This window comes from Canis lupus, chromosome 36, assembly GCF_003254725.2.
Source record: "Canis lupus dingo isolate Sandy chromosome 36, ASM325472v2, whole genome shotgun sequence".
NCBI lineage: Eukaryota > Metazoa > Chordata > Mammalia > Carnivora > Canidae > Canis > Canis lupus.
In genome coordinates this window covers 10711175-10737175 of record NC_064278.1, presented here as the reverse complement: position 1 = coordinate 10737175, position 26001 = coordinate 10711175, and the positions used below count along the sequence as shown (strand labels likewise).

General features: G+C 34.1%; 1 protein-coding gene across 1 annotated transcript in view; it reads right to left on the bottom strand.

Moving 5' to 3' along the window:
• LOC112674652 (sodium channel protein type 2 subunit alpha) overlaps nucleotides 1-26001 on the bottom strand; it is a 134874-nt gene that overhangs the window by 28999 nt on the left and 79874 nt on the right. The window contains 4 exon segments of the mRNA XM_049106274.1: nucleotides 7902-8381; nucleotides 13625-13981; nucleotides 16753-16926; nucleotides 21596-21834. Coding sequence (XP_048962231.1) covers nucleotides 7902-8381; nucleotides 13625-13981; nucleotides 16753-16926; nucleotides 21596-21834 — 1250 coding nt within the window.

Below are 26001 nucleotides of genomic sequence, written 5' to 3'. Positions count from 1 at the left end.
CAGCATATCAGTGCTGGGCATGTCACAGTTACTCAATAAATATTATTTTAAAGATGAATAAATGAATAGACTTCTCCATAACAAAATGAAGGTTAGCTCTTTACAGTAATTGGAAGGTCATCAGATGACAAATTTCAGTGAATGTTGGTTTGATATGTTCCAGGAGGATCCCTGTAACGTCAACTATCATACCTTCCATTTAGTACAGTTCCACACTACTAATATAGAAATAATGTCTTTTTATTGAAGTCAAATATTTGTCTATTTAAAGGTCAGGTTACCAGAAACTATTTTGTCTCCAGAAGTCTTAACACCAGACTCAATTTTCTGAAGCAAAGATACTACTTTTGCCATTTCTGTGTGCCTGGTACCTATCACCAATGTTTGTGTTTAATAGATGTTTGTTGAGTAAATGAATAAATGACCAGTGCATGGACTCCTTTTTTTTCCTCCCAGTAACTACCTCTGACACCTCCTATTGGATACTTTCACATTCAAGGGAATACAAATAATATTTCCACTTAGGTGCAGAGTAACATAAATCCTTTAAGATTCTGAATTGTGTAAATAATGGCCAGTAACTTTTAGAATTAGGAGTGCTGTCTCGGATCCCTGGGTGGCGCAGCGGTTTGGCGCCTGCCTTTGGCCCAGGGCGCGATCCTGGAGACCCGGGATCGAATCCCACGTCAGGCTCCCGGGGCATGGAGCCTGCTTCTCCCTCTGCCTGTGTCTCTGCCTCTCTCTCTCTCTCTGTGACTATCATAAATAAATAAAAATTAAAAAAAAAAAAGGAGTGCTGTCTCAATACTCAATATCAGGCTCTCTCTCTCTCTCTTTTTTTTTCCCCCAACATCAGGCTCTCAATTATTCAGACCTAAAATGAGTCTACAAAGAAAACTGCAGTTTAACTCCGGAGTTAATAAACTCTGAATCACTCTGAATATATGAATATATATATATATATATATATATATATATATATATATATATATATACTGAATCATTCTGACAAGGTTTTCTTTCTTTTAACTCCTTAAAGGTGAATTTGTAGTTCCCTTGTTGAATGGAATCTTTTTAAGGAGAGGTAATCTTCTCCTTCTCCATCTTCCCTCTGATGTGGAACAGCAACCAATCCAGCGTCTATTTAGAGAAGGAAATGTGGCTTTAATTATCTTGTCATAAGTTATAGTGAGTCAGTAGCTGGACTCTAGATTTTCTGTACCCAATTTAGCAGAATTTCCTAGAGAATTTTTTGATGATTCATAAGTAAAACCAACCTTTATCAATATAAAATATTTAGTAGACGTGATATGTAGTTAAATTCTGTAGGTTCAAGATAGTGCTTGTGATATTATTGGTTCCCATGTTTGTGACCATGAACTTAGTATTAGTTAATTTATATTCATATTCTTATATGTATTAATGTAAAGTAGAACTAAATATTCATTGGAATAGTAAATGAACAAAGAGTTAACTTTAAACAATACTGAGATGTAGGTAAGAAGCTGACTTATAAAATCTTTCTTGAAAACATCAATTCAGTGGCTTTCTTAAAATTACATAAGAGGCAAATATTATGATATAAAATATGTAGGTTAAAAGTTATAATGTGTAAAGAATCCATAAAAACCAAAGGAATCAAATTAAAACTTTAAAACTCCAGCTTCAGATATGGTCATAATTACAATAAATTATAACTATGGTACAAATTCATCAAATAGAACTGCCAAATATACATCATTATGTGGAACTAGTAGAACTCATGTACTTGAAGAAGAATTTTCAAGTAACAGTTGCTTGCAAATGCTCTAAACCAGGCATCATCCACTGCAAAATGCCACATGAGTAGGAGACCAAAATATGAATTGGCTAGAAATAGAACCAGTTCTATACTTTCAAGTTTTACACTTGGCAAATTTTATATTTCCCTTTGGTAAAATTTAGATGTTTAGTTCTCTTTTTATTTTTTTGTGCTTATTTATCAGGAAATAAATGAGCTAAATGATATTGTTAGAATACCCTTGCCGCGTTAAATTTTAACAAAATATGATGTATTCTAATATTAGGATAGCAAATCAAACAGGAATACTCAATTGTTTCTTGGTATGAATAGCATTGGCAATAATTTACTTTCAAGTGGAAATATTTACATGAACATTTGTTTTTATGAAAACCACATATTACAGTGCTCTTCCAATGAAAATCTGCTGGATTCCTATAGGAGTTAAGCCAGACAGAATAATATTTTGCTAAATGATCTAATAAATAAATATCAAGGCACATAATATTTCATTTTGTATTTTTAAACATTCTATCTCTTTTACTTTCCATATCATTGATATATTACGATTAAACATCGACATGCCAAACTAATAGTCTTTCAAAAAGTAACAGAATTTTTTAAAATAATTAATCACAGCCGAAAAAGGGAGAGAAAACATCATTTGCTATTTTTTCATAGGCACACTTGTTTCTCATTATAAAATTGAGATATATTTTTAAGGAAATATAATAAGTAAAGATTTTATATAATTTAGAAAAAAAGAGGTATATTCTACTCTGATTCAATAAAAGGAATTGGGATTTTAAAGAACGAAATAGCTTCAAATATAGATTAGATCAAATATTTGTATATAAAGATTCTGACCCCCAAGAATGGCAATCCTTTGTTTCACATGGATTCTAATTCAAATTTATATTTAAGGAGTTCTGGGTTATTTTCTATGAAAAATCTTATCACTAGAACAATGAAAGTTATAATCTTGCTTGCTTTGGGATAAGCTTAAGGCCAAGGTGACACATTAATTGCAGAAAGGGATTGTTGGTGTTGCCATCTTAACAGGGAAGATGGCAAAATCAAAAGTATCATTAGTATTATGCTATATTAACCAGAAATCATTTTTCTCTTTATAATGGGTATATTACACAATTTTCTAAGCCATAAATTGGATTCAAAGTATCTTGGTGTGGCAAAAGTAACAGTTATACCATATCGGCCCATCCCGCAGCAGATAGTGCCACAAAGATACACGTGTTCAGCCCACTTAGTTCTTACATGAAGGGTAGTAAGAGCCTTTTTCTCCCTTGATCACTAACCTACTGGAAAAATTTCCCTTGAGGACTAATCATTCTCTGGGATAAAATCATAAGTGCATTCTTATTGAATCCATCCCACTAAACCTTCTCTCACATCTTTTTCCCTCTTCCTACCCCTTGTATTGCAATTTAGTATACTCTTTTAGGGAGCAGACAATGTTTCCTAAGCAACATATTCAAGGAAATTGAAAACTGTAATAATATGAGAGTTAAGAATAAATGAAGTCAATTTAAACCAGTTTCTGCTTAGTTTGTGTTTCATCACATGTACTCCAGGTAAATCTCCTAAATAAACTGGTAGATAAAATATCTGATTATCACTTTCCTTGTATACCTCTTTATACCAGAACTTGGAAAATGGGGTACTCAGAAAATAAGGAAACTAGCCTTCCCTTTATCAAGGAACCTGGGAAAAACAAGCCGTTATCCTAAGGAGTCAAATCCCAAACTTTACTGAAGAATTAATATATTATAGGAAAAAAATTCTTTCTAGTCCCTGTGTATATGCATATCTGTGTTTCGTTGTGAACAATTATATATCTAGGGTCTCACTTTATGTCATTCTTGAAAAATATAAAGCATTATCTTTCATGAGTCTAGAGTGCCAGAGACTGAATATTTTGTTCTAAAGTATTAAAAAATGCTATGAGAATGACACAATCATTGCTCCTTTCCAGAGAGACCAATATGCTTATGTTAGGGTTGTTTTATAGTTTTAATGGCAAGAAGAAAAGGAAACTGCACCTAAGTGACAAAGTATTTAATTAACATTCCTTAAGAAAATAATTAAATTGCATTGACCAATTTGGTTAACATATTTGAGTACAAAACTATGACTTCAACATTAGGAAATGCAAAAGTCCACCAAATGGATCCCAAAGAGGGTTACACTCATTGCCATGGTCACATGACAAGAGAAGTCCTTTCATTTAAAAACACTAAAGGAGCTCACAATGATTCTCTTCCTCCATAGGAGTTTGTAGTGCATGAAATATTTAAATAATATTTTTCAGGAGAAAGTTTCCCAGCGGGTCTGGATGAAACGAGGAAAAACAAAATCACAAAGGACAGAGGAGCAACAGAGTAAAGAAGGTAGATTCCAGATCTATTTTCAGAATGAACATACCATCTAAAAGACCATTCTCTCATTTTTTGGGGGTACAAAAGGCATTTTTTCCTTGCAGTTAGAGGTTTTAGGGGTAAATACCAACAGAATTCCTAAGGGAATCATGTTCTAAGTGTAAAATATTTTGGTCAATTGCTAAATGAAGCAATTCCATTTTCTCTATAATGAAGGAGATAAAAATTGTACCCATGCTACTAGCAGCCAAAACATAAACATTCCAATTCATTTACATTATTATCACATTAAAATACTCTTTAGGCAGTTTGAACATGAATAAGGAATTGCTTTGGTTTGCAGATTACCCTTCAGAAAAACTTAATATGACACTTAAAAAATTACCAACAAAGTACACCACTGGAGCTATATTAAAAAAATAAAACAAAACAGGGAAGTAAAAGCTTTTCTGCAAGTTTTTCAAAGAGCACCATTTCTCCTTTAAGCCCTTAACATGTTCAAAATTCTGTAGCATTAAATGGAAATTAAATAATCCATAAAGGCATGCACTTTTATTTTTCAGTGAATATAATTTCTATTAAAATCTATGTAAGAAGATTAGCAACTAAATCATTTTTTTAAAAAAGTTAGGGTTGTCAGACTTGCCTGACCATGCTTTATATGACTCAGCATAAGAGCAGCTGTGCATATTTTTATTTTACTGCCAATGGATGGGCAAGGAATGTAGCTGAGTAACATGCAGGCCAGTCAAAATTCATTTAGAAACTGATTATATTTATATATGTACAACTTGCTTGGGTAACCTGGGTAAAAGTGGTGGCACGAGCCTCTGGCTGGTTAAAAAACACCAGAGCGGCACTCTTGATGGCTCCAGCTTGATTTTACCCCTGTGAGAAGTAAGAATGGTAAGCAGTGAAGGTCACTATATTGCACTATAAATCTCACTTTGAAAAATAATCATTCAAGCATGGTTTCAACATTATTAAAACTCTAAAAGAGAAATTAATCATTCAAAATTGCAAACTATGAAAGGAATTACATTATATATGTCAAATAACGTTGAGTTAAAGCATACATGATTATAATATGTATACTCTAAAGAATCTACAGAAACACTCAACTTTATCAAAGACAAAGAGGATTTAGTTCAAACACCCAAACAACCTCTGAGTCCACTGGGTTAGTCTGTCCTTTTATAAAGGGATTTTTTTTTTTAAATTCCAAAGTTTTCCAAAGTGTCTCATTTTTCCCTTTAATTAAAAAAAATTATTTAGGTTGGAATATCAATAACCTTCATAGCATTTCTTACTACTCTACATGTGATATTTAATGGCATGACCCCATCCCATCAATTTAAAAAATGAACAAAATGACTAGAACAAAATAACAAAACTAACTAGAAGACAGAACACTATACAGATGCTTCAGGTAGGAATATTTGGAATTCTTGGATAATTCTCTCAAATCTCTTTGGTTTTCTAGTATAGAGCTATGAGGTAAAATATCAAAAGATTAAAACCTGCACATTTCTCTTAGACTATTTCTCCAATCTTTTATTAGTTTATGAGTATATATTTAGGGAGTCTGACATTAAGACATAATTTAAAATTTCTCTAAATTGTAAATTTTAACAACCGTAACAATCTCTATGGGGGGAAGGAATCAAAAGGACTCTACAGCTAAAGCAATAAGATAATTCTATTTCCAACTGGCAGATCAGTTCTCTGCCTCCAATTCCAAAGTACTGAGTTCACATCTATTATTTTAGAGTACTTAATTCAAATAGAAAACAAATGAAAAAGCTTAATAGTAATTGGAAAAAGAGTTGGATTTTCCTGTCCACTTGACTGGACATTCCTCCTGTGTCAAACACAATGGTTTGAGGTGAGGCAAAAATACGTGTAGTTTTGGAGAAGTGTGTCTGAGGCTTTAAGATTTCTGAAAATTAGGACTGGATGTCAAGTTGACTACACCTCAAAAGACACTCGAACTCAGCCAAAAGTTTAAATTGACTGATGGCTGTAACATTTAATTCTTCATAATTTATTCTTAGTTTATATAAGACATTCTAAAATTAAACATTAAAAAGAAAAATTGACTTCCCTTACAGTAAGGGAAACATTTACTATTTGGTATAATGTCAGGATAACAAGAGGGGAATATATAATAACATTTAATGACCCAGTTCTATTTTCTAAATGCTTGCTTCAATTCCTATGCACAATATGAGCAATTAGGCCCCACCCTTTCCTTGGCATAGCTCATCCAACTATGCTTATCCAAAATTTTATTGACCATATATTAAGATATTATTAAATCTTAAAATAATGGCCTTATTAGCAAACATTTTGAGTTCAACTAGTTACAGCTATTTGTTGCCTCAGGCTATAAAGTTTCATAATTTTCTCCTTGAATCGTATAACTTATTTTGTGAAACTAATAGCCATGACCTTGTCACTTCATGTTAATTCTAGTACTTCTATTTGAACTTTCTCTGGATTTCATGTTTAACAAATTAGCAATATCTATCTTAAGACAAGAAAGAATTAAATACAGCATACTCAGTAATTTTATGTAATCAATACAGGAATACTGACTGAAATCGCTAGGGTTTCCTTCATAGAAATATATTTTGTTCAATATTTTATTAACTAATGTCCAGTTTTTGTGACTCTTAGATTACTTAAATTGTATCCTTTAGTGCCTCAAGCTCCTCAGTCATCCATCTTTCTTAGAATGAAAATAGTGTTGGAGATTTTTCTCTTCTCTGTCAATCAATTCAAATGACAAGAAAGGATGAATCTTTGTTTTGGCTGTTATTATTTGTTTATGCAAGCTTTAATCACCGAGAATTCTGTTTTCATTTTTTTGTATGGCTAAACAATTAAACACTAAGGGTTTTAAATTCTTTCTTCTCTTATACCCAACTCTGTACTTATTAACCTAGAAATAAACCGAAAGCATACTCTGGTACTCATACTTTTCTGGTAAATCAAAAAATACTTTAAACTGTCAAGACCCAAAAAATAAATAAATAAAATAAACTGTCAAGACTCGTACTATAGTTGATAAACTCAGAATTTCACACTCTCTAATGTAACATGGATTGTTGTTTGTGTAGACAAACACATGCACACACTTGGCTCAGTAGGGATAAATATTTTCAGCTTGATTCATCACTACTTTCATTTCCTTAAATTATTTACCTCAGAAACATGAAACTATATGTAAATATCAAGCCAAGATCCCAATCAGACTTTCCATGAATAAAAATGCCTGTGCAAACTAAATAAGATCCCATTTTATGAAATATTTCATAAAAGCCAAGTGAGACTTGGAACTGCCCTCTCACCACGTATTTTTCTAGTACATATGCAAAAAAACCCCACCACTGCGGAGAATTACAGGGAATAAATTGCAAGGAATGAACTGAGGCATTTTCACAAATGTCAAATTATTTTTAAATAATGAGAGAAATTCATATCAATCTGAAGATTAATATTATCAAGAACTCAAAATGGTGAATATTTGAAAAAATGAAGTCAGCTTATAATTTGTCTGGCTACATTTTAATCTGTCATCAATTTATCTATCACCAATTTTGCCACAGAAAGTGTGTCAACAGATACTTCCTATTTTCTTAATGAGATAAAACGTAACTTCAACATAGTCTCATAGCTTAAAGTATATATTACGTCAAAATATCTTATTTTAAAATTCCTACCTCTTTGCTTTCCTCCATATCTGACTCGCTGCTAAATTCTTCAGTATTTAAATTTTCAAAGTCAGATTCCCCGACAGCAATTGGTACAGTCACAGTGAGGCTGGGATTGTTTATAAATGACATGTAATCACTTTCATCCACAACATATTTTTCCACACTGCTGCCTATGCCACTGGTAGTTCCATTTCCATCTTTGAGATAATTGAGATCTTTTCCTATTTCTATAGTTGTATGGTTGGAAATACAGCTGTCTTTTTTGTTATTTAGATCTTCAAGAGGTTTAATTTCATCTAAGGCTTTCTGCTTTCTAACAAAGGCTTTCTGAATAAATTCACGTAGTTTTCTTTTAACATAATCGATTCCTTTCTGCATCCTTCCCACAGCAATCTGGAGATTGTTCATTTCATTATCATCGTCAGTGGCTGCAAGGTTGTCAGAACTGAATGAACTCAAGAGCAAGGCCAGAAAGAGATTCAGAACCTAAACACAATAGGAAAATAGGTGATCAAAACATTGTGTTGTTTCATTGCTCTTAACTATAAATTTTTCAAAAGTGTTCTTATATTTAATTTTTTACTAATAGGTATTCCTTTTAGTTTATGATAAACTATCCTGAAAAAAAGTGAATGAAATAAATACCTGGCCAATATCAAGTAATACTATTAACACTATTTCCTTTTTAGTCATTGCAAAATTACTGAAACTATTAGTTGACATTTCTAAGTTAAGTTCAATTCCAAAAGATAAAACTTAGTTATCTAAGTTGTAACCATACAATGAATAAAGAAAAAAAAGTTTTATTTGGGATGCTAAGGATTTTCTCCATATAACCTGGATTTTCCAGGACACTGATAATTTATTATTATTTTATTCCTAAAACCAAGATAATTCTAATGCATTTAAATATAATTTTATTGTTATGTATTGTACCAATTTTTACACTAGATAACTTACCAAATTAGAAAAAAAAATACTTATTGCTAGATCAAAAGTCACAGTTTTTGTTTGAGAAAATCATGGCCACGAGATCTATACAGTGCCTAAAAATAAAGGGAACCATCTTACATTGTTGGTGGGAATGTGAACTGGTGCAGCCACTCTGGGAAACTGTGTGGAGGTTCCTCAAAGAGGTAAAAATAGACCTGCCCTACGACCCAGCAATTGCACTGTTGGGGATTTACCCCAAAGATACAGATGCAATGAAATGCCGGGACACCTGCACCTCGATGTTTATAGCAGCAATGGCCACAATAGCCAAACTGTGGAAGGAGCCTCAGTGTCCATCGAAAGACGAATGGATAAAGAAGATGTGGTTTATGTATACAATGGAATATTACTCAGCCATTAGAAATGACAAATACCCACCATTTGCTTCAATGTGGATGGAACTGGAGGGTATTATGCTGAGTGAAATAAGTCAATCGGAGAAGAACAAACATATGTTCTCATTCATTTGGGGAATATAAATAATAGTGAAAGGGAATAGAAGGGAAGGGAGAAGAAATGGGTAGGAAATATCAGAAAGGGAGACAGAACATAAAGACTCCTAACTCTGGGAAATGAACTAGGGGTGCTGGAAGGGGAGGAGGGCGGGGGGTGGGGGTGACTGGGTGACGGGCACTGAGGGGGGCACGTGATGGGATGAGCACTGGGTGTTATTCTGTATGTTGGCAAATTGAACACCAATAAAAATAAATTTATTATTAAAAAATGGTTATTATACAATAATAATGATGTTAATATTGAGTTAAAGATTGTGGAATCAAGACATTGCCATGGGCAAACATCTACTAATTAGCCTGTATCTTGAGTCTCCAAAAATAGGCCCCACAGATATGAGTGAGTGAAAATATTAGTGACTATAAACCCACTGTATATACTCAAAAAATGTAATTTACTAATGAATCGGGTACTCAGATGGGCACAAGACCAAGCTGTATAATTTTTTTTCAGGATTTGATTGATAATGTTTATGAGTCTCCAATTATTCAAGCATATAGAATAAGAGAAGGATATAGTAGTAAAGGGAGCCAAAGACAAAATGTAAATAATAAAGAAGAATCCTCAGAAAGACTTAGAGTAGAACTCTAATGAAAAGGATGCTGAAATCTTGCTACATTCCTATCTTTTCAATAAGTTAATAAGGCCTATAGCTCCTTTATTTAACCAATTACAAAATAGTATAACCAATCGTAATAAGAAATGTTAAAATGTATAAGATTAAGGACTTCACATAATCTGTGAGTCTATACTGACATTTCTCAACCGCTATACCATGGCTGCTGGGATTCATACTAAGGCCTGCTCCTTTACCAATAAATTCATATTTTATTATGATTTGCCTTTAAATTTATTATTTGGATGAAAAAATAGATGAAAGAAAAAATTAAATGCTACATTTTAGGTTTATCCATAATGCAACTGAGTTTTGGTGCCATAATGGTTTTCTAGATTTGATTTCTGAAGGTTTATTAATGAACTGTCTTTTTTTCTATCAGGAAATTTTCCTTGATATGTATCAATCGACCCTCCCAGAGTGAGAGCCAACTTCCATTTCCTCCTCAAAGCACTGAGGCAAGTACTCTGTTTGCAAGCATGTCGTACACTGTTAGAGCTGTATGGCTTGCTCCCTTTTCTTGTTAGATTTAAGCATGGGGCAGTTCGCAGGCCCCACCTGTCCCGCCTGTGGACCGCTCATGGCAGTGATTACTGACACTTCTTGTGTGGAGCACGATAAGAAGTTTATGTGAGTTCAAAGGAGGTTATGCCAGCTTGCCTTTGGAGGACCTTTCTCTCTTCGGTGAGGATGAAAAAGAAGAATTATAGGAGGCAGCGCATCAAGTTCATTCTGCCTTGTTTAAGCAAATGTAATATGAATACATTTCCTTACTGGTGGTAAATGTGAGAGACCTTAGCCACTCCAGAAATATATCTGGGTTATAACAAAAGGGGGAACTGTTCTTTATTTCTTTTTTTTTTAATTTTATTTAAGTTAAATCTGCCAACATATAGTATAACAGCCAGTGCTCATTCCATCAAATGCCCCCCTTAGTGGGAACTTTTCAACCTGATAGTCAACAAAGAAAGGAGAGCCTTTATTTTTTTTCCTTAAAGGTGCGGAATTTAAAAGAATGCATGTGGGACGCCTGGGTGGCTCAGTGGTTGAGCGTCTGTCTTCCACTCAGGGTGTGATCCCAGTTTAGGGATCGAGTCCCACATCAGGATCCTTGTGAGGAGCCTGTTTCTGCCTCTGCCTGTGTCTCTGCCTCTCTATGTCTCTCATGAATAAATAAATCATTTAAAAAAATAAAATAAATGTATGCATGTATATAGAAATGATTATTTTACAGACTATATCTCTCTCTTTTTTTAAGATTTTATTTATTTATTCATGAGAGACACAGAAAGAGAGGCAGAGACACAGGCAGATGGAGAAGCAGGCTCCATGCAGGGAGCCCGACGCAGGAACCATCCCGGGACTCCAGGATCACACCCTGGGGCAAAAGCAAGTGCCAAACAGCTGAGCTACCCAGGGTGTCCACAGACTATATCTCTTTGTTCATATATAGTAATCCAAAAATTTTTTAAAGATTTTATTCTATTTATTTATTTGAGGGAAAGAAAGAGAGCACTAGCAGGGGGAGGGGCGGAAATGGAAGGAGAAGCAGGCTCCCCACTGAGCAGGGAGCCTGAGGTGGGGCTCAAGCCAGGACCCTCGGATCATGACCTGAGCCAAAGACAGACACTTAACTGACTGAGCCACCCAGGCGCCCCTATGGTAATTCAAATTTATATTAAATGTCATCCATAGATATAGAGGCTTCTGAAATTCCATTTTCAATTTGAATCTTCTGTACAATTACATATTAGATTTGTCTTATTTCTGTAAATTAGTAGATAATATGGGATACGTTGAATTTCTTTCTCTTTAAATCCACTCTGCATTTTCCTGCTACATAAATTGTACCAAAATACCACTTGCTCATTGTTAGTTTCCTAATAAAAAAGCCATCTGTAGCTCTGAATTGCCTACAAAAAAAAAGTCCAATTTTGTTATGCACAATTGGCCTTTTCAGAAATTAAAAGTCTACACAGTCTAGCTCTACACTTACTTTCTACCACTCCTACTATGGATTCCCTGCTGTAGTCTGATCTGTTCATTCAGTGTTGCCATAAAGGATTCTGTTCTTTGCCTTTTCTTCTTTTCTTTTAATATATGCCAAATATATATAGGAAATCACACCAAATCTATGATATGATACAAGCCTATGACCTTTTGTTTCTGTTCTATGTAACCCCAGGACTATCGCTCCCTGTTCTACGCAATCCTGTACTTCTCTGGAAGTGAGCAAATTGTATTGGGAATTGCAGTGGTTATAAAATATATCTACAAATTATTTGCTACTCTTCCATTCAAAAGTTAAAGCCTAATTCCTTCTTAAGCGTGTTTTTCTTAGTGACTAGCTCTGATGAATACAACATTGCAGAAGGGACAGTATAGGATCTCAAGATCAGAATACAAAGAAAACCTTCTCCTTGCCTTCTCTCTCATGTCACTTGCTCTGGAGAAACCAGCTGCATGTCCTAGAGATAGTTAACAATTCTATCTATGGAGAGGTCCATGTGGAGAAGGACTGAGGCCTTGTGCCAACAGCCAACAGGTAACTGGGGCTTCCTGTCAAAAGCTACAAGAGGCTGGCTTCTTGGAAGCTGATCGTACAGCTTCAGTCAAGATAACTGGAGCTCTAGCCAACATCTTGACAACAACCTTATGATAGACCCTGAGCCGGAACTACCCAGTTAAGCTGCTCCTGAATTTATGAGCCACATAAACTAGAGATAATAAATATTTATTGTTTTAAGTCACCATTCATATTTCTAGATTGCACAGTGCTCATGTTTCTCGTTACTACAAGAATTGGTCTGAATTATCTAAGCTAATATTGAGGAGGCCGAAATCTGAAAATTAACAGTAATAAATGATAACCTTTTGCCTTTTTTCTCTTCCTTTGGGAAATTGGAGGTAACTTCTATGTGAAAGGAAAATAAGTCTATAAATTACATACTTTAAAATATGTAAGCATAAATACTTATCACCTTTTTTATGCCTCCAGGACTTAGTAATGTTGTATTGGGAATGGTTCATGATATGATATGACATGAAAATAAGTGATTCTTGAGTCAATGTTACTTGCTGATACTGTGGTTTCTAGGCACCAAATAACTCATGTGCTTTTAATGGTTTGAGATGATCATTATTTTTTTTTAACTCCAATTTGCAGGAAATCCAAATCTGAAACATCTTCAAGTGATACTATTGTTGATACTTAAAAATAAAATGAGTGACTATTCTTAGTGACACATCCATGCTTTAATACAAAAAGTAAAAGATAAAAGCCAGAAATAGCCCTCTGTATAAAAAATATAGTGATGAAGAACAACTTTGGTTCCAGAGGCATTCTTAAGAGTTTTTCTACACTATACATTATATGTTGTATGTCAATTATGCAAAACTGGAAAAAATGACAATAAATAATAAACAAATATTTAAAATTGAGTTGATATAGGTCTCAATAGACTAAACACCTGGCTCCTGCAATAATGAATAATTTAGCATTGATTTTAAAAAGCCAAAAACATATAAAACATTTCTCAGTTGAACATACTTTTGTTATGGTTACATTTCTTTTACCGAAAATAAGGAAAATGTTTTTACTACATACCACCAGGTTTCCAATCACCATGACCATCATGAAGACAGTAAGGCACATGGTTTGGCCAGCGACCTCCATACAGTCCCACATGGTTTCTATCCACTCTCCACACAGCACACGGAATACAATCAGGAAGGAGTGGAAGAAGTCATGCATGTGCCACCGTGGGAGCTCACAATCATTGGAGATCTTGCAGACACATTCTTTGTAGCTCTTACCAAAGAGCTGCATGCCAACCACGGCAAAAATGAAGACGATGATGGCCAACACCAAGGTGAGGTTGCCCAGAGCCCCCACTGAGTTGCCGATGATCTTTATCAGCATATTCAGGGTGGGCCAGGATTTTGCCAATTTGAAAACTCGGAGCTGGAAAAAAGAGTATGAAGGTCATTACTGCCCTGCCTTCTAAAGAATCTGTACATTTATTTACAGGGAAAAATCTCTAGCACAATTGTCTCAATTTTAGGGTGATGGATTATCTGCATGTCAAACTCTTATCTAGCAAATGTACCAGTTAATTTAATGCCATGAGTTATTTTTCATTCTAAAATAGTCTACTTTATAAATAAAACAATTACAGTGCCAGTTTTTATTGCCATTTTAATTAGATACATCAAAATTTCCAGAATCTTACATAAGCATATGTAAGATTTTTTGTTTTTGTTTTTCTATAGGGAACTGATATATCTAAGATTAATGGTGATTAATTAGCAGAGGCTGATTCACAGAAGTAGAGGCTCATTATTTAAAAGCCCAAAGAGAATATATTTTTAAGTGTACTTGGGATGCACAAGTACAGATAAAATTAACACAAATTATAGAAGGTACAATAAAAAAAACAACTAATTTCTTTAAATCTTTAGATTGCTTTATCTTGCTATATCTGTAGTTTGTTGTAATATCAAACTGTATCTTAAAAGTGATTTATTACCCTGTTGTCCTTCCGGCCTTATTTGCATTTTCACTTTCTGTGAACCATGGTCAACTGTGGTCTGAAAGCAGATGATCCTTCATCCTCCTTCTTAATAATGGCCTAATACTATGTCACAATACCTACATCATTTTCCTCACTTCATCTCATCACATAGGCATTTTATCATCTCAGAAGGATGAGTACAATACAATAACATATTTTGAAAAAGAGACCACATTCATATAACTTCTATTAAGAGTATATTGTTGTAATTGTTCTATATTATTATTGCTTGTTATTGTTAATCTCTTTCTGTGCTTAATTTATAAATTAAATTTATCACAGGTGCGTATGTATATGGAAAAACAGTATATATAGGGTTTGGTACTATCTAGTTTCAGGCATTCACCGGGAGTCTTGAAACATATCCCTGCAGATAAGGGGGCACTACTAGGACTACTGTATTCAAATAGGAAATACTTGGACTTAATATTGTCAATGCTTATGTCTTCAGTGACTTAATCAATCAATTCATTATAGTGTGTAAATGGCTTGTCATCACTGTACTTGATATGTTGGTTGCATTAGCTCATGGAGTCCTCTAAGGTGCCATTTACAGTTCAACTACAGCAGCATTTTATTTGATGCTTCAGTAAATGTCAGGCCAACAGTAGTGCATTATTTAATGGATATCTGACAGACCCAAAGGAATGAATATAAGCACCAAAATGTTTAATTTCTTCCCAGAGAATAATTAATGCAAAGGAGCCCACACACTAAGCAAAACACTAATGATAATTTGTTTCCTATTTCCCCAAGTTGCATCATATCATCACAAAGATTTACTAAACATTTTTTTTACAGATTTTATTTATTTATTTGTGTGTGAGAGAGAGTAGGAGCAAAGGGGAGAGAAAGAAGTAGGCTCCCCACTGAGCAGGGAGCCTAATGTGGGGATAAATCCCAGGACTTGGGAATCATGACCTGAGCTGAAGGCAGATGCTTAACCGACTGAGTCACCCAGGCACCCCTACTGAACACTTTTTTTTAAGTAGTTGTCCATATTATTTGTTATATAATCATTTCTAATTTTTCTCTATTTTTTTTTTTTTTTTGCATCTTCCTACCTTCAAATTAGATCCATAGCCATCCATGACAACTAGGGAAGGAAACCACAGCTCCAAGGATCTCACCTCTTTCATCTTTGGTGGTGGTAAGGAAAATTCTAAATAAACTTCATAGCAAAGTATTGAATCTAATCACCATTAATATGTTCCTGATAAGAAACTGTCTTTAGTAACTATATGCAACCTCTGTTTTTGAAAATAATTCACAAAAAGAGCAAACTCAAAGTAACAGCATGATAAAATATATCACACTTTAGATGAAAATGTTTCAGGTGATATTCTGTTTCTTAATTTTAAAAGATGCATGAGCTGATGAATATTAAAATCAAATAAAAGACTTTAAAATTGACAAAACGTAATTTAGACAACTCTTCTCAGAATTTGGGTCTGGTGACCTCCTGGCTGGCTAAAGGGGCAAATGTGTGGGGAGCTCCATCTTTTCCCCTTGTATACTCTACACAGTCTCAAGTCTTGACTTCTATGGGAGCAAAGTGGGCAACTCCATAATTCCTGAGCCTCTGAGAGAAAGTCGAGCGCATCCTAAGTCTCAACCAAGCCTCATGCACAGTTAAACAAACTTCATGTAACTGAAAGATGAATATTGTGTCAATTGTGATTTGGATTTATATATGAATCCTTTTTTCTCCCTCCCTATTAGCCCTGCCATTCACTTACTATAGACAGAACTATTGGTTGTTCATCTGAATAAACCTCATCTATCTTTTAAAATTATAATGAAGAATAAATTACCATTTGGTTGTAGAGGAATCTGATTTGTTTTTAAATGTACTCAAAAAATATTGTAACTATAGGAAACCTTATAATTCTTCCTAGGTAAGAGTTAATTATAAATTATAAATCATAAATTATGTAGAGGGGCAGCCAGGGTGACTCAGTGGTTTAGCATCACCTTCCGCCCAGGGGTGATCCTGCAGTCCTGAGATCGAGTCCCATGTCAGGCTCCCTGCATGGAGCCTGCTTCTCCCTCTGCCTGTGTCTCTGCCTCTCTCTCTCTCTCTCTGTGTCTCTCATGAATAAATAAAATCTTAAACAAACAAACAAAAAAACAACATTATGGGTACTCTCAGTTAATTTACCAGTCGAAATGATCGGAGAACTGACAATCCTTCAACGTTTGCCAAACCAAGTTCCATTAAACTAAGGCTTACGATTAAACCATCAAAAATATTCCAGCCCTCTTGAAAGTAATAATATGGATCCATGGCTATTATCTTGAGGAACATTTCTGCTGTGAAGATCCCAGTGAAGACCTAAATGAGAAACGTTATTACATAAGTGAATACTCTTGAAAACATAATGATTATTGAACAATTTAATTTACTCCCAACAAATCACAATTAAATTTCAAATTTTAAGAATTGGTTTAGGTCCAGAAAATCAGTAATCTCAAATGGTTTGTACTCAAACCAATATTTAATTGTTTACTATATTTAAGGTTTATTAAGTGATAAGGAATTTGTGAATTAAGATCATAAAATTAATATTGTAATTTTTATTTTCTTATATTAAAGGTTCAGTTAGATCTTTGTGGTCTACTGCTTGGCAGTCTCTAATCTCTCTAGACCTCCAAAATTGACCAAATGATTACATAATAGTTGGTCCCCTCCCATGGCCCTACAGGCAAGGTTGGTGCTAAGAACACTTTATATTAGCTGTAATAAACATAGTCACCACCAGCCCTACAGATGGTAAGAATGCTAAAAATAAAAATCATTTTCCTGGCCAAAAAGAAGCAGTATTCTCCATTCTCCATTTTGTTACTCTGCAACTATTTCAAACTTTTTCTCTCCTTCATATATCTAACCACTTTTCCTTATCTTTCACTCTCAGTACTTCTGTGTCTCAGAGGGAAAAGAAGTCAGTCAACCTCAACTTTCTCAGTGTTCTACCAACCTAACTACTTCCATCCAAACCCACACTTTGCTTTTTTTTCCTTCTTGTTAAAAATGAAAAAAAAAGTGTCCCTGCTTTGCTCTCATTTCTCTACCTGTGTCACGTGTCCTTTGGCCTTCTCAAAGAATTCACTTTCTCAATTAACCTGTAGTTTCAACCTCTACCTGCTACTGACTGCTTCCAATTTTATAGGGAGCAAGGGACATTCAGTCCTCCTCTACCTTAAAACCACCTTGAAACCACCAGCATCATCAAAGAAACTCTCCTTACATTCCACTTCCCATGTTAGCTACCCCCATCTATTGTCTCTTCACAGCCCAACTTCTTTAAGAGATTGGGTATTTGTCTCTACTCACTAGTTCCTTTACTTCAACTCACTTTGCAACCTATCAGTCAACACAAACTGCTTTAATCAATTTCATCAACATAGCCAATATCACCATTGCTAAACTCAATTGAAATTTTTGTAGTTATCTTGCTTACCTCTTTGGGAGTTTTTTCACATTGTTTTTTCTTCCTTGTTCCTGAAAATATTTTGTTTCTGGCTTCAGTGATCCACACCTCCCTGGATACTTCTCAGTTGCTTTCCTTCCTCTAACAAATTATTCGGTATTGGATTTCTTCAGAGGTCTCTCTGTCCTGGAACTTCTTACTCTAATTTTCCTTTTACAATAAGTTTACACTTTGAGATTTATTTTTCCATTCAAGCACATCTCTTGAGCTCCAGAACTACACACCTACCTGCCTATTCAACACTTCCATTGGATGGCTATCTCATAGGAATCTCAAATTCAACAAGTCCAAAATTCACCTAAACACTTTCTCTGTACAACCTTTCTTCTCTTTTTGATACTCACTAATTCAGTAAATGAAATCATTCTCAAACATGGTGGCCATCTCAGAAACCTGAGACTCTTACTGACTTTTCCAAATACCTCTCGAATACTCTAGGTTAAAATTCACTAGGTATTACTAGTTTAATCTCCCTTTATTGTTGAGTAGAAATCCATTGTTTGAGTATTATACAGATATTTAGATATTATATAACACTGTTTATTTTCTTTCCAACAAATCTTTGCCACTCGAATCACATGTGCTGATCTTTTAATATATTTTATGCTTACATATGCTATAAACTCTTGTTTTAAACAATAAGTTGTCTTTTAAAGAAATTAAGATAAGGAAAAAGACAGTCTTTTCTATTTACCCACATTTATTAATTTTGAATGACTGTCAGTCATTCCCAGCTTCACATATCATGCAATTTTTTATGTGATGTGATGTGTTGTAGAGAATTTTGATTCAGTTATTTTCTTCTGAAGAACACTAATTTTTGTTCTAGCAGGCAATTAGGTTATAGTTTGGCCACCTGGAACTTATGGTGGCTATGTTTTACACTTAATTAGGATAGAGCTATTTTGGTTTGTTCTTTGTTTTGGTTGAATTCTGGTTCTTTGACATACTCTTTACTCCCAAATTGTAGCCCATTTGCAGTTTTAAAGAAATGCTCAAGGTGTTGGTCCAATTTTTCTATCTTGGTTGGCTTCGAATTTTTAACCCTGTTGGGAAGTATCCCTTTCTAACCTATATTTTGGAACTTTTTGTAAAGGATTGGTGTTAATTCTTTAACTATTTGATAAAGTTCACCAGTGAAACTATATGGGCTAGGCTCTCCTTTGTGAGAATATTTTTTGATTACCAATCCAATTTTTACTATTTTTTTTTCAGATTTTCTATTAGTTCTTGACTCAGTGTATTTCAGTAGTTTGTTACTTCTAGGAATTTTTCCATTTCATCTAGCTTATCTAATTTGTTGGTGTACAATTATTGATAGCATTACTTATACTCTTCTATTTATGTATGATCTATAGTGATGTCCATTTTTCATTTTCATAATTTGAGTTGTCTCTATTTTTTTTAATGGTAAGTCTAGCTAAAGATTTGTCATTTCTGTTGATCTTTTTAAAGAATCATCTTTTGGGTTGATTTCTCTAACGTTTTCCTGTTCTCTATTTCATTTATTTCCACACAATGTTTTGTTATGTCCTTTCTTCTGCTAGCTAGGTGTTTAGCTTCCCCTTCTTTTGCTAGTTTCTTAAGGGAGAAGGTACTTGAGTTTTTTTGAAACTAAGGCATTTACAACATAAATTTAGCTCTAAGCACTTTGTAGCTGCTGCACTTCATAAGTGTCAATTTAGTGAGTTTTCATTTTCATTTATTTCAAAGTATTTTCTAATCTTTCTTGTAATTTTTTCTTTGATCCATTGTTATTTAGGAGTTTTTAAATTTTCACATATTTGTAAGCTTTCCAAGTTTATTTGTTATTGATTTCTAATTTCATTTCATTTCTGTCCATAAAGCACTTTGTATGATTTCAATCTTTTTAAGTTTATTGAGGCTTGTTTTAATAACCTGACATATAGCTTATCCTTGGAATATTTCATATGCACTTGAGAAGAATGTGCATCCTGTCTGTATATTTTCTACTATTCCATGATTCACTTCAAATGCAAATCTTCTCTTCCTTAACACATTAGACAGGTCTCACTTTCAATTACCTATTTGTTGTTTTTTTATTTCCAGCATCTATTCTCTCTTCTAGAAATGACAGACCTGATTTTTTTCTTTATAATTCCATTTATTTACTCTGTCTCCAGTGATAAGAAATGGTTCTGGTTTAGCCAAATAGGGCATTCTAACTTTAGAACCAGAGTAACTGACTGCCTTAGAAATGGTCCTATAACTCCGACCAGGCCAATAATCTTCAATTCTTAGAACTTTGTTAAAGTAACTAGTTAGGAAGCATAATCCTTTGGCTCAGGGAACTTACGTTGGTAAGATAAAAGTTGGTGGAATGTTGCCATCAATAGAATACCCAGCAAGAGACAAAGGAAAAATATTGGGAAGAAGTAGGGTCAGAAAATGACTCCCAGTGACAGTCCTTGAGAACCAGAATCTAGACAGGTTAAAACCTGGAGCTATGTCCAAATGGATGTTAACTACTTGAGGTAATGAATTCTCTTTACTTTTGCTTAGGCCATTTGAGTTGCTTCTTAATACCAGCCTCCATAAAGTTCTCTTTCGCCCCTTATTAACTTTTTTAGAGATAATGATGAAGAGGTTCCTATATAGGTGAAAATTTGGAATAGGTAATATTATTCTTTGCTACCCTACAGTTCTATGATTTCTGATCATAGTTTATAATAGTCTCTGCAAGAGTCTCTAATATAGTGTTCAGACTTTCCATTCCTCTGTCAATTTCTTATGGGCAGTTTCCCCAGTTGTAAAATACAATCATAGTATCTACTTTAGGACTCAATTTATGGCAACCTAGAGAGAGGGAACTCACATAAATTCCATTTCTCAAGTTGGGAGGTACATGAGAACTTAAGCCTCTTACATTGGTACCAATATATTTTTGTTGCCTGAATTTATTCATTTTGTTTCTCTGTATAAGATCACTTTCCTTTCTATCACTCTATCATATAACCAGTGAATGTCAATACAAATTTTTAAGTGAAAATGTATGCAAAAATTCATTATAAATTACTAAATTTACAGGAGAAAATGAAACAGAAATGATAATCTCTATGTGATGTTTCCTCCCCCAAAGAATCCATCTTCAATGTTTATAAATGATATTTCAAAATGATCAAAACTGGCATATTTTGATAAAATTGGCATATTTTATAATTTGACAAATGTGGTCATGTCATTAATAATCTATTCTAAACACCTGAGAAATACATCAGAGTCTTGGTACCTTAGACTAATGTCCTCTATAACTCATAATAATCTTTCTAATCAAATTTAATTCTAAATTAAATTATACATAAAATCTTTCACTCTTTTGCACTGCTTAACTGCAGCGATATATTTTTGTTATTAAAAAAAAGGGATGCTAAACTTTTGCTGTCCAGGTACACATGACCAATTAACTCATATTTAACTTGAAGGTGATATAAAATTCATTAAGGCAATGAGGAACTCTATCAAGGGGGAAGAGGAATCCTCAGTGTGTCTTACCAGGTTCCCAACTGACAGCACACTGCTGAACTGCTCTGTCATAGGATAGTGCTCCATGGCCATAAACAGTGTATTTAGGACAATGCAGATGGTGATGGCCAGGTCAACAAACGGGTCCATTACAACCAGGTTGACGAGATGTTTCACCTTTAACCATGGTTTACAGCAGTCCCAAATCAAACACATGTTAGCAAATTTATACCAACAGGGTGGGCATTTCTGTCTGGATTCTTCAAGTTCTGGAAGAAAAAGGTTAGAATATTCATGAAAACTGCTTACTTTCTATTAAGTAGCATTTGGTTTAAATTGAAAGTGATATTTTTTTTTTAGAAATCTAAAGTTGTCAAAAGGCATTATTGGGTTAATCTGATGGTAGAACAGGAAAACACCTATTATGGGTTAGCTTTCATGGGAAACATGGACACAGAAAGGCTAGTAAATTTCCCAAACCTATTTTGGCTAAATATAGTTTCCAAGATTCTATCTGCAATATTAAACTGTCTGAAAATTATCTTCAAGAATATCTGAAGCTAATGGGTAGAACTTGGGTTAAGCTCATCCGTGTTCCAGATAGACCAGATGCAAATAAATCATCAAAGAACCCCTTCCCAGGAGATGTCCTTAAACTTTTATCAGTCATGCTAAATCTGTTCTTTGATTAGATATGTGCTTTGAGTCTTTTAACAAGATAGCTGGTCAGTGTCACCAGTTTTAGTCAAAAAGTTTCCAATTAAGGTTTTTTAAATATAGGCTTGTATATTAAACTCAACAAGATTCCTTTCCTCTAAATTTCTTTATTTAGCTAGAGGGCAAAAAAGAAGAGAAAATATGCACCTTAAGAAACCAGGATACTCACTGTTAGCATAAATCTATGTTTCAATTGAGACTTATGTACTACTGGTAAAATATAAGAGGATTTTAGGTGGAGCATATGTAGAATTCATAAATTTTCATGGTAAGAATTTATTTTAATGCATTAAAATGTACATCTATAATACTGAAACTTTGATATAAAATTTCATATCATAATACATTTATTTAAGAAATAAATACAATGATTTCAAGAAGCATTTTAACTAAATAATAGGAGAAAGAAGACAATTGCATAGCTCTTTAAGGTGGTACTCAAAATCCTGAAACTTGGCAATACTAGCAAAAATTTTTTAAAAATTAGGAAGTGGGAAATTACTATCGTCTTTGGTAAGATGATCTTTTAATCAACTCTTGAGTGGGAAAAGAATGCAGAATTGTTTTCTGCCTATATCATTGTTTCACACCTGATTACCTGCCCTGCCAAGTATGAGAACATCACTTCTTAGCACTAGAATAAACAGAAAGATTCTTTTCTTATTCATAGTATATTGGACTCTAGTCAGTTACCTTAGTATTACTAACGTAGCAACTGAAATATCCTTCCAAATCTGGTACAGTTCCCTAGAAGCTAAACTTTGTGGGAGAGAAAACAGCATATGGAATGGATAAGCACAAGAATAACTAATGATTTTGTGTTTTGCTGGTAAACATTCACTATCAACTAATGCTGTGCGTTCACCACTTCCCTGAAAGAAATCCATTAGAGATAGATTCTTCAATTGTCTCTTTAGATATTAAAATTCTTCCAGTGCACAGTTTCTTTTTTCTTTTTTTTATCTCTTTTTCTTATTATGTAATTTTGTAAATAATAAAGAATAGTTGAAGAGTAAATCAGATGAAAAATATAATATCAATCAATAGTTTTACAGCTCCTAAATTATGTCATGTTTATACTGAAGATAAAAAGATATCACTTACAGTAAATAATGAAAGAGAAATGAAATAATAACTCTTGGTCTGTGTACAGTCAGAATGAGTATTTTTAAAATGTGACCTGTCATTCAGCAGATAAAGAGAAGCAAACAGGAATTTAATAGAAAAAAAAAGAAAGAAAAAACAAACAAAAGTTCAAAAGGGAAAATTCAGCCAGTGTTGCTCATCTTGACACCAGGAAAAAGTGGAGCAAAGTTGTTTTAGTTCTAAAATAAAATCATTAAATTATTCATGCCAGAGAGAAAGGAAAAAGAGTCTTACATTTTTAAAACAAAACAAAGCACTCAGGAAAGAACGACAGCCATCTCTCCATTATTCCTGTGTGGATTATCTGCACTGAGATTCACTTACATCGTAGTTTAGACATTTTGCTGGGTCTCCTCAATTCCTCAGGTGTTTGTAACTTACCCTCCCACTATCCTTCCCAAGGATGTGACCAGGAAACATTTCTATATGGTTTTGCATTTAAACTGGAAAAGCAAACAATTCATTTTTGCTCATCTCCTATAGTTTCATTAAGTAGGAGGTTATTCATTATCCTGGACAATGGAGACTTGACTGTAGTTCAAAAGAAGGAAAACAAAAGATGCCAGCCAGCTGGATCAACAAGCCTGGTTCAAAAAGAAAAAGGGAAGGTAAACTAAACCATGATTAGACTTAGAAGAAAGGATCCTCAAATAAACAAATTATGTCAACCTAAAATCTTTCCACTGTTAGCAGGAACAAAAAAGGGAAGGATTATATTAAAGACAGCTCTAATATGCAAGTGCATGTGAATGAAATATTGCTAACAACCAACCCAGATGCCACGTTCAAAATTTTTATATATAATTGAACAAAGAAAAGTAAGGTTTGCATTTCATACAACCAATAAAAAACAGGATGAAAATGTTGCCATTGTCTCTCACAAAAGTATAAAGTCAAAAAGCTCTTCAGGTATTAAAACAAACACTCAGCCTCCTGCTTCCTAAGTCATACATATTTCTAGGACATCCTAGGCAACTCCCTTGAGACACATTTCAATGGAGAGCCAGGTGGGTACACTCATTCTGAACTCCATATCTTAATTAGTGGACAAGTCCAATCTTGTGGTGGATTGATGTTTTACAAGTAATTTCTCATGTTAGCTCAAACTTAATGGTATCATAAGTGCAAAGTAGGACTGTTGATTTAGACTTACCCTGTCTCCTTCTCTACTTCTTGCTTTAGGGAGCAGACATGCTGCTGACATCGGTAGCAGAACCACTGGCAGCTTCCTCTCAGTGGTTTTGCTATGGCAAGGAGCAGAAGACCAGAGAATCTTCAAAAGATTTACCTGGAGGGACAGGGAGGAGCAAGCTACTGGCAGCTGGGGGAGAAGAGGGAGTGCAAGCTAACGCAGGCGAGGTTGGGGAAGAACGTACTGAGTTTAATATTCCATAGAAATCAGGGAAAAGATTTCTGATACTGCATTAGGATATTATGAAAATTGGGTCTTATAATATTGACATGGCTGCAATAAATATTCAGCCATCTCCACTGTGGGTTTTTTCTGGATGTGACTTTTAGGCTTTTGGTACTAGTATTAGTATCAAAGAATCTTTGCATTCAGACAGGAAAAGAATTGTTCCAAGAATCCATCCAATGCTAAGAGAAACTATAACAATAAGAAAGGCATGTGCCCAATGCCTTCTCTTTCATTTGCCATCTTTCTTTTTCCTTTGACACATCTACACACACACACACACAACATACACACACACACAATCTGGGAGGGGGCAGAAAGAGGGGGGTTATAAAAGAGAAAAGGAGAGAAGGAAGAAGGAGGGCAAGGGGGGGAGGATAGAATATATTTTATATGAAAGTATTTTCCAAGTAGTTGAAGTTGATAGTTTACATTTATATTCACTTACAGTGTGGAAAGACACAAATGTGAATTAACAAAAACAAAGTAAAATGATAATAATGATAATATTTACTAACTGCCTTCTATGTTCCAGATTCATAAGATGTTTTATATATGATGTCTCAATTCTTACAACAACCTGATGCCTAGACCTCATTAGCATGAAAAAACCTGAAGTTTAGAGTCATAAACTAACACATTTAACATGTAGCAGAACCAAGAATTAATCACAGATCAAGCTGTCTCCAAAGTCTTTATTTTGGCATTATAAGATCCAGACTGCTAACCAATATGTTAACTACTCAGATAATACAATCTGCAACTAAAGAAAAGGCTGATATATTGTAAAACTCTGGTCAAAGAGAGGCAAGAATAGTTCGACAAAATTTTGAAAAATTTGCTTCAAAGAGGTTAATATCAAACCCTAATCCACATTTCCATTTATATTTCTGGTTAAATCAAAGGACTTTATAACTTATGTCTCAGGTAGTTAATACAATTCAAATGGGTTAGCATCATCATGAAAATAAACATTTACCATTACACTCCTTTCACTGTCATGCACACAACAAGCTTCAATAGTTTAGAATTTAATCTGTAAAAGCAGTATTCCAAGTATATCTTGAATTTGCAGTAGCTTCCTGGAGCCTATATAAAAATCTGAATGAGACAGTAGAATCTATGTTTTGTACGTGGACTTTACCTTTATCTGGTA